Source organism: Chiloscyllium plagiosum, chromosome 35, assembly GCF_004010195.1.
Source record: "Chiloscyllium plagiosum isolate BGI_BamShark_2017 chromosome 35, ASM401019v2, whole genome shotgun sequence".
Lineage (NCBI taxonomy): Eukaryota > Metazoa > Chordata > Chondrichthyes > Orectolobiformes > Hemiscylliidae > Chiloscyllium > Chiloscyllium plagiosum.
This window is the reverse complement of record NC_057744.1, coordinates 7,009,651-7,019,455: the sequence shown is the minus strand read 5'-3', so window position 1 is coordinate 7,019,455 and position 9,805 is coordinate 7,009,651. Positions and strand designations below refer to the sequence as shown.

Here is a 9,805-nt window from a genome sequence, read left to right as displayed (position 1 = left end):
GAGACCTGAGGGGCAACTTTTTCACACAGAGGGTGGTATGTGTATGGAATGAGCTGCCAGAGGATGTGGTGGAGGCTGGTACAAATGCAACATTTAAAAGGCATCTGGATGGGTATATGAATAAAAAGGGTTTGGAGGGATATGGGCCGGGTGCTAGATTGGGTTGGGATATCTGGTTGGCATGGACGGGTTGGACTGAAGGGTCTGTTTCTGTGCTGTACATCTCTATGACTCTGTGACTCTAAGTGTAATTGAACAATCACTGCCACTTCTCATAAACATCAGAAACTGCAGGAATGTTCTAGAGGTTCGGAACGGGGCCGCTACCCATTTTAAATAAAAACCTCTCTTCACTCTGCTCCCATTTCTGATTTACCTGACACTTCATATAACTTTGGTGGTTAAATATCATGATCCTCAGACTTTCAGTTTCACTTCTCGATTAGATAGAATGAGGACATTTTTATACCCATTGATTCCTATTGTGGTTAAAAAAAACAGCAAGCATCTTCAAACAACCCTGGTGTGGTTCCTGAATGATGAATGCTGCAGTATTGGGACTGACTTATATGCTTCAAAGTAAACATTGAGGTTGATTGTTTATAGGTCTAGACTTTCAGGGTGCAACTAGATCTCAGGTGTCAAATTGGTGATCTCAGAGTCCTGTTGTGAATGATATTATCCAAGAGGCCTGATTGATTTGACTTGCACCTTGCTTCAGCAATCTGTAGACCCCCAATTTATGATCTTAGCCCAATTGCCTTTCTGCATCCCTAGGATTTCAGTCAAATGGAGGATTTGTTCAATTCTTCTATGTTCAGCTAAATGAAATCCCTCCTCTATGTTTTTCTCCACCTGGCCTTGGGTTGGGTCATGGGAAACTCTTTGGGCAGTGAAGCAGTCAGTTGAAATTGGTTATGGGCCTGTGTATAGACAGTGATGGTGCAAATGATTTGAAGCAATGTATGAGTAACTTCGGACAATGTTGTCGGCTCCATTTGTTTCCATGCCAGTGGCAAATTTAGGTGGTTGATTCCGGAAGCAAAGCTGCTCACTACCTCACTTAGAAGCTTGCCAGATTTACAAATCAATTGTCAGGAGGATCCGGTTTTAAAAGTGAGCCTGTGCAGTATTCTGACTCAGTGCAGCTGACAGCGTTTGCATTGGAATCACCACCATCTGTGTAAAGCCTACTTGCCAGGAGCCATAAACTTGACAATTCCCTCCATAATCCTCTGCATCTTTGTCCCCCCTCCACTGACGCTCTTTAGAAACCAGGGCTAAGCTTTGCTCATTTGTCCTAATATCTCCAAACATGGCTCAGTGTCACATTGTGCCTGGTAATGCTCCATGGAACATACAATCAAAGAGTAGGTGAAGGCCACTCAGCCCCTCAACCACCACTCTAGATCATGGCTGATCTGATTACAACCTCAAATCCACATTCATGCCTACCCATAAGTCTATAAGACATTGGAAAAGCAGTAGACCATTCAGACCATCAAGTCCATTCTGCCATTCATTGAGATCATGGCTGATCTGATAACCCTTAACCCCACTTTCCTGCCTTTCCCTATAACCCTTGATTCTCTTACTGATTAAAAATATGTCTACCACAACCTTGAATATCATCATATTCTTACTCCTGATAACTGTTCACCTCATGGCTTCATAAGAATCCAAGTACCCTGCCAGAAAAATATTCAGAGACTCGGTTTCCACCATTTTGAGGAAGAGAGTTCCAAAGACTTGCACTCATCTCAGAGAAATAAATATCATCTCCTCTGTGCCTTAAATGGGTGACCTCTGATTTGTAAACAGTGATGGCTAGTTCTAAATTCTTCCATGAGAGGAAGCATTCTCTCTACATCCCTCCTTAGGATGGACTCCTCCTGATCTTCTGCTCCTCCAAACTTTCTTCACAAATGCAAGTTATGGTTTGAACACAAAACCTTTCCTCTATGAGATGAACAACAATGGCTGAGTATTGTATTGGCGTTATTCTGATTTTTGCAATTATACACTGTTATCAAAACAATCAAAAAGCTCAAGAGTATATAAACACCAGTAGGTGTGTCCTTTAACATTCAGAACACGATGAGTGATCCTATTTGAGTTAATAATGGCTTTCTCTTTCTGTATCAGCTGAATATTCTCGTGGACACCGGTAGCAGTAACTTTGCTGTTGGTGCTGCAGCCCATCCATTCCTGAAGAGATACTATCGCCGTAATCTGTGAGTATAACCTCTTCACTTGCACACAAATGAAGTTCTGCAGTGCTCACAGAATAGCTTGTCCCTCTTCCATAAGCTGCACCAATAACCTGGTTAAAATCATATTTTTATTTGCCAGGGGATTGGGAGGAAGAACGCGCAAAGATTTGAATTAGGAACAGAAATAGGCGGTTGGTCCCTTGAACTTGATCAGTGAAATTGTGGCTGACCTTTTGGTATTCTGAATTCCACGTTTCTGTCAACCTCCATTCATCTTTGATTCCTTTGCCTAACAAGAAGCGTTCCCTGTAAACTCACAACCACTTGGAGTTTCTTGTATACTAGTTGACATGACGACACATTGACTTCTGATTTCAGAAGCTGCTGTCATGAACATGAGATGCCATGATGAACAAAGCTAACCAGAACCTCTCTACCTCCAGATTAAACATATTCAATGACGTCATCTTCTGAGGCAGAGTTCCAAAGTCACCCGACTCTCTCCTCATTCATCTTAGTGCTGTATGAAAGGGTGAACCCTAATTGGTAATGGGTGGACCACCCCCCAGAGTTCTGAAGTAGATAGCTGAGGAGATTGTAGTGATCTTTCAGGAATCATTGAAGAGGTTAATATTTAAGAAGAGAAGAAGGTAAAAAGCAGGAAACCATCGGCTGGTTTGCCTAAGCTGAGTCGTCAGTGAAATTTTAGAGTCCGCTATTAAGGATGATATTGTGGAGTACTTGGAAGTGCCTGGTAAAATAAGGCTCAGTCAGCAAAGCTTTGTCAAGGGGAGGTCATGCCTGACAAATCTGTTAGATTTCTTTGAGGAAGTAACAAGCAAGTTAGACAAGAGAGAGCCCATGGGCATGATCGATTTGGATTTCCAGAAGGCATTTGAGAAGATGCTGAACTGGAGGCTGCTAAATAAGGCGAGAGCCCATGTTGTTAGGAACAAAGTACTGGCATAGATAGAGAATTGGCTGAATGGCAGAAGGCAGAAAGTAGAGATAAAGGGATCTTTTTCAGGATGGCAGACATTGACTAATGGAGTTCTGCCAGGATCAGTGTTGAGATCACAACTGTTCACATTATACATTAATGATCTTAATGATGGAACTGAGGGCATTGTTGCTAAGTTTGCAGATGACACAGACATAAGTGGAGGGACAGGTAGTGTTGAGGAAGCGAGGAGGCTGCAGAAGGACCTGGACAGGTTAGGAAAATGGGCAAAAATGTGGCAAATGGAATACAGTGCTGAGCAATGTGAGGTAATGTACTTTTTGTAGGAAGAATAGAGGTGTAGACTATTTACTAAATTTGGAAAGGTTTTAGAAATCTAAAGCACAAAGAGACTTGGAAGCCCTCATTCAGGATTCTCTTAAGACTAACATACAGGTTCATTTGGAAGTTAGGAAAGCAAATGCAATGTTAGCAATCATTTCAAGATGACTGGAATACAATAGCAGTGATTTACTGCTGAGTCTTTATAAGGGTTTGGAATATTGTGAGCAGTCTGGGCCCCATATCTAAGGAAGGATGTGCGGGCAGTGAAGTATATTTGAAATATAGTTATCGCTGTAATGAAGAACAGCCAGCAGGAATCTCCTCCACACAGCAAAGTCCCTCGAACGACAATGCGACAATGATTAGATAATATAGTTCAGTCATGTTGGAGAAGGTTAAGTGTTGACCAGGACATCCGAGAATACTTACCTGCAGTTCTCGGACCAAATCTATTCCGTATAGTGAGAAGGCAGATAGGATGTCAGCTTAACGTCTTGTCCAAACACAGCGCTACCAACAAGTATAGCAGCTATATTGAGTGTCAACCTATATCTCTGAGAATAACTCACTAAATGAACCATGTGCTTCTGCTCAAGTAGGGCTACACTTACTGCCTGAGAGTAATCTGTCAGTCAATGCTGAGAAGACTAATTTCTTCATCATTTGAGGATTCCACTTGTTCTGATGCCAGAAGTCAACTGGTTGAAGTTTACCAAAGATGATTATAAATGCAAATGTGCTATAATTGTCTGGGCTGACCCTTAAGCACATTAGTGAGGGAGTGCTGCATGGATAAAGCTGCCAACTTTCACCGGCATCTCCAAATCATAACTTTCAGTAAGACTGTAAATGGATAATCCTGCCTGCTTGGGCTGATGGATGTAAATGATACTGCATGATGTAAGGATGAGAAGGGAATTCACCAAGTGTTCTGGCCAGCCTTTCTCCATTAACCAAAGCAGCTAAAAACAGTTTGACTGGTTAAACACCTGCATTTTCTGTTTGTAAAGCCTTGCAGGGTGCAAATTGAACAAAGTAGCATCTGCGAATGTAGCCAAGCACATTAAAGGTAATCGGTTGGAAAGGAAACATTAAGGAAACATATGAATGCAAGTTCTTTCTTTCTAATTGTCTTAGAGTTGTGTATGTTGAATTCACCTCTTCAGAGACAGTTATTTGCATGAGGAATCAGAGAAATGATGGTTTACATTAAACCATCATTGTACAGTGTTCAGTTGATTCTATAAAGGTACTAAACAAATCAGAAGTTTCAAATTCACAACTTTGTTTTCAAATCTCTCCATGGTCTCACCTGACTCTGTGATCGTTTCCAACCTTAGAAATGTCTGCCTTTCTCGAATTCTTCCGCATCTCCAATTGTAGTCAATCCACTGTTGGTGATTGTGCCTTCAGCTACCAAGCCCCTCAGCTTTGCAATTCCCTCCCTAAACATTTTTGCCTCTCTGTTTCTCTTCTCTCCTCTTAAGATGCTCCTTGAAACCTCTTACCAAGCTTTATGGTCTCATGTCCTTACAACTCCTTATGTGAGTCAGTGTCATACTTTGTACTGGAACCCTCTAATAAAGTGCATTTCATTTGTCAAAGGTTCTTTATAAATGCAAGCTGTTGTTGTTATTGTTAATTGGCAAACTCATTGATTGCTCCTCATCGCAGTGAATTGATTCCCGCTTAAAAAGGTGAATTTGTTAATGAAGCATGCAGGGTTAGGTTGGACTGTGGTGTCAGAGTCAAGAGTGTAGTGCTGAAAAAGCTCAGCAGGTCAGGCAGTTTCCAAGGAGCAGGAGAGTCGATGTTTCAGGCATAAGCCCTTCATCAGGGCTTATGCCTGTAACATTGATTCTCCTGTTCCTCGGATGCTGCCTGAGCTGCTGGGCTTTTCCAGCGCCACACTCTCAACTCTGATCTCCAGCATCTGCAGTCCTCACTTTCTCCTCCTGGATTGTGGTGTCACCCCTGCTAAAAAGCTCAATGGAGATCTCACATTCCCACCAAGCCCCTCTCTCTGTTGGATAAGGACAGGTTATTCAGGTAAGATACAAATAGCACCTGATACTAATTGTTCTTCAGCCAAGAAAAAAACATTTTCAGGACAGGAGGAAGGCATTTGGAAATGGGCAGAGTAAGGGTGGTCCTTTTAAAACACTGTTAATCATTCATCATGAATGTGCGAGAGTTGGTCACAGCAGGACCAGGCGACTGACTGTGTGGAGTTTGCACGTTCTCCCCGTGTCTGCGTGGATTTCCTCCGGATGCTCCGGTTTCCTCCACAGTCACAAAGATGTGCAGGTCAGGTGAATTGGCCATGCTAAATTGCCAGTAGTGTTAGGTGAGGGGTAAATGTAGGAGTACGTGTGGGTTGCGCTTCGGTGGGTCGGTGTGGACTTGTTGGGCCGAAGGGCCTGTTTCCACACTGTAAGTAATCTAATCTAATCTAATCTAAGCAGGAGTGAACTTGCAGACCCAGACGGTATAGTGAGAGGTTCGGACAAACAGTTTGCTCTCAGCTTCTGCTTAGAAGCCATCCTGTTTTTTGTGGCAGCTACAAAGTGGAATATTTAAACTCTGGAGAAAGTGTTGTCACTTAATCAGATATCATGCCCTCACATTGACGCAGCTTGGAAATTGATGACATCTGAATACAACTGGTCAGAAGTTGCTCCAGAAATGTTTCAGCGAAGGTCTTCAGCAACATCAGCCTAGTTTGCACATCTGGACAAAGAGATTTGTCATCCTTTCTGCCTTGTTCCTGTCAAATATCTAATCACATCTCACTATTAGCTGGTCTCTTGTGGCATTGCTTGTAGAAGCTTGCAGAACCTATCAATATTTGTTCGATATCTTTTGAATCGCATCGTTCAGTCATCAGTATTCCTTAGCCACTGCTGTCACTACAACTTTAAGTATGTCCAACCTAGAGGACCTTGTCACATTTATATGCATTCCCCTGATTTAACCCTCATGAAATGTGACTGGTTTGGAAATTGAATTGAAGGTTTGAGGTGGAGCTGGTTCAATTTTAATAATTGCAAGGAGGCTACAGTAATGCAGTGGTACAGTCATGCATTCTATAGCTTGAAGAAATGTTATACATCATGGACATGCATATTATGACATGAAGGTTAAAATCAACTAGGCGAAAGTGGGAACTGCAGATGCCGGAGATTAGAGTCAAGATTAGTGTATTGCTGGAAAAGCACAGCAGGTCAGGCAGCATCCGAGGAGCAGGAGAATCGATGTTTCTGGCAAATGATGAAGGGCTTTTGCCTGAAACGTCGATTTTCCTGCTCCTCGGATTCTGCCTGACCTGCTGTGCTTTTCCAGCACCACTCTAATCTTGACTATTATGACATGATGCATATTCATCTTCATGTTCCACAAACATAATACAAATAGACATTATTCTAAACCTACATAAATGTACATTCTATGGCACAACTGATAAACATTCACACAGATGCATCTCAATAGTATAGATTTTATTTCTCAGCAACAAATTAGTTCAGTTGAACACTAAAACAGTCACATTACTTTTAAAAGCAAGTCATCCAGTTTGTTTCTTGCTAATGAACCTCTTGCGAGCCCCTGCCAATTAATAGTGCAAGCTGTGAAAAAAATTAGATTTTGGTAATTAAGCAGCAGGTTATTAAAGCCAACATAGTTCAGCCCAGATATTGGCTTTTGTTACATCAGAAATGAACACCATATTTGCTATATAAGAATTAAAATTACTGTTCACAAACAAAGCAATAATTAGTCTGCACGGTACGGGTTGGAAGGTCTCAGGTTGATTCCTAGGCTGTGCTGTGATGGTGTAGTGGATATTCTGCTATTATAAGCCTTCAGAGTATTGAGGATCCTGCTCCTGATGACTTGACTCTGTTGCCTGTTAAAAAAATGCACCTTTGTTGGCCTCTGAATTTTTTTTTCCTTTGCTAGATGAGGGCATCAATGGCCAGGTAGCACTTATTGTTCGTCCCTAATTACCCAGAAGGCAGTTGAGTCAACCACATCACTGTGGGTCTGGAGTCACACGTAGGCCAGACCAGGTAAGCATGGCAGTTTCCTTCCCTAAAGGACATTAGCGAACTAGTTGGGTTTTTCCCCTAACAATGGTCATTATCAGACTCTTAATTCCAGATATTTATTGGATTCAGATTTCACCATCTGCATGGCAGGATTTTGAACCCAGGTCCCCAGAACATTATCTAGGTGTCTAGGTTAACAGTCCAGTGACAATACCACTAGACCATTACCTTCCATGTTGATGGTAACTGAAGAATCTTAATTGTGATGCCCTATTTTGTATACAAACCTTAACTGCCCAGTTTTACCAAGATACTGCGGCTCTCTGGCTTGCACGGAATCCTATCTTGGTAAGAGGCAATTATTTGGGGAAAGGGAAGAAATAAACATTAGAAGACAGTGAAGACTTCCATCTGATCAGCTCTTGATTTGAATCAACAACAAGTCAGGCAAGAGTAGAAATATTCTAGGATTCCATGCTCCCAAATCTGATGACAATTTGTTATCTTAAAACAATCATTACCTGATCATGCCGCAACCACAGCATATCTTGGTGTGCATCATACCTTTGTGGTTATGCTTGAGGACTTGAATTAAATTAAACGGAAATGCTTGACAAAGTGCGAGTCTTTTCGAGGTCAGAGTGAAACTTGCTACGCATGAACAGGGATGGTATCTGACTGAGCATAACAAATCCAGTTTCCAGGTGGAGATAGAATGATGGATGGGAGTATAATAGAGTTGCAGTGTTTGTTCCAATGTTGGTCAAAGTTCTTTGAAACCCAGAGGGAAGTTACTGGCTGTGCCTCCTAATCCCAGACAAAACACGAGCAACAAATTAACTGTAATTATTTGCAATTGCAAGCAGTTTATAATTTGGAAAGCTTCATAGAATCCATATGAAAACAGTCCTGAAACTAGATTTAGAAATTAAACACGGTGCTTATGACACCTTACAACACAATGAATAGAGCCAAATACCAGAGAAGATTTTTATATTTACACAATCAGATCATCATATTGCTAAATTATATGTTTGAAGAAAATATTCAGCTGTCTCAGGCTGTGTGTGTCAGTAATGTGGCCTCCGCAAGGTAAAAGAAGATATAATAACCTACTACAGATTTTGACATGTTGTATTACTTGGAAGTAAAATGATTGTGGCTAAATTATAAATATTAAAGAGTTATTACTGGATTAAAGAGGCAGTGGAACCACTTCCGTTTACTCCAAAAAACCTGGAATAAGGTTACCGTGTTAGATAACACAACCTTAAAGGTGTCATTAGGTAATTAACATAATCAAAAAGACACACCATGAGGTAGTGAATTACATAATTCAGTGATAATATTAAATACACTTTCATTACAATAGCAACTCCACTTTAAATGTAGAACTAGACAGAAGCCACCAAGGTTACGTGAACAAAGGCTCTTGTATGATAATGTAATCTAACTTGTTCTCTTTGATCAGACTCATTAATAAAAGTCATTTACAGTGCACCTTTCATGACCTTAGTACATGCCATGTTCTTTTACACTGAACGCAGCTTTTATTTGATGCAGGGAGCAAGGGGTGCACTTTGCACACAGCAGCATTGTGGGGTGGCCTGGTTTTCTGCACTTAGGCAGAGACACAGTTAACATTCTAGGGACTTGGGTTCAAATCCCGCCATGGCAGATGGTGGAATGTGAACTCAGTAAAATCTGGAATTAAGAGTCTCATGGTGACCACGAATCGATTGTCAGGAAAGGCAAATCTGGTTCACTCATGTCCCCTATGGAAAGAAACTGCGGTATCAATGTCCGTACAGCCTATTTGATGTAACTCTGAAGATGGACGAGGGAGATCCAGTAGATGTAGTGTACCTGGACTTTCAGAAAGCTTTAGATAAAGTCCCACATAGGAGGTTATTGAGCAAAATTAGGGTGCATGGTATTGGGGGCAAAGTACTAACTTGGATTGAAAGTTGGTTGGCTGACAGGAAACAAAGAGTAGTGATAAACGGCTCCATTTCAGAATGGCAGGCAGTGACCAGTGGGGTACCGCAGGGATCAGTGCTGGGACCGCAGCTTTTTGAAGAAGAGTAGGTCCTCCCCAGTGTTCTGACCAATATTTAGATATTAATGATATAGAAGATGGTATTAGTAATAACATTAGCAAATTTGCTGATGATACTAAGCTGGGTGGCAGGGTGAAATGTGAGGAGGATATTAGGAGATTACAGGGTGACCTGGACAGGTTAGGTGAGCGGTCAGATGCA

At 41.5% G+C, this 9,805-nt stretch overlaps 1 protein-coding gene across 2 annotated transcripts in view; it reads left to right on the top strand.

Annotated features, from left to right (window-relative positions):
* bace1 (beta-secretase 1) overlaps positions 1-9,805 on the top strand; it is a 118,453-nt gene that overhangs the window by 20,173 nt on the left and 88,475 nt on the right. For both annotated transcript variants that reach the window (XR_006309361.1, XM_043676578.1), the window contains exon 2: positions 2,146-2,234. Coding sequence is in view for 1 of the 2 variants with exons in the window: in XM_043676578.1 (XP_043532513.1) it covers positions 2,146-2,234 (89 nt within the window). In the remaining variant the exon portion in view is untranslated. The remainder of the gene's footprint in view (positions 1-2,145; positions 2,235-9,805) is intronic.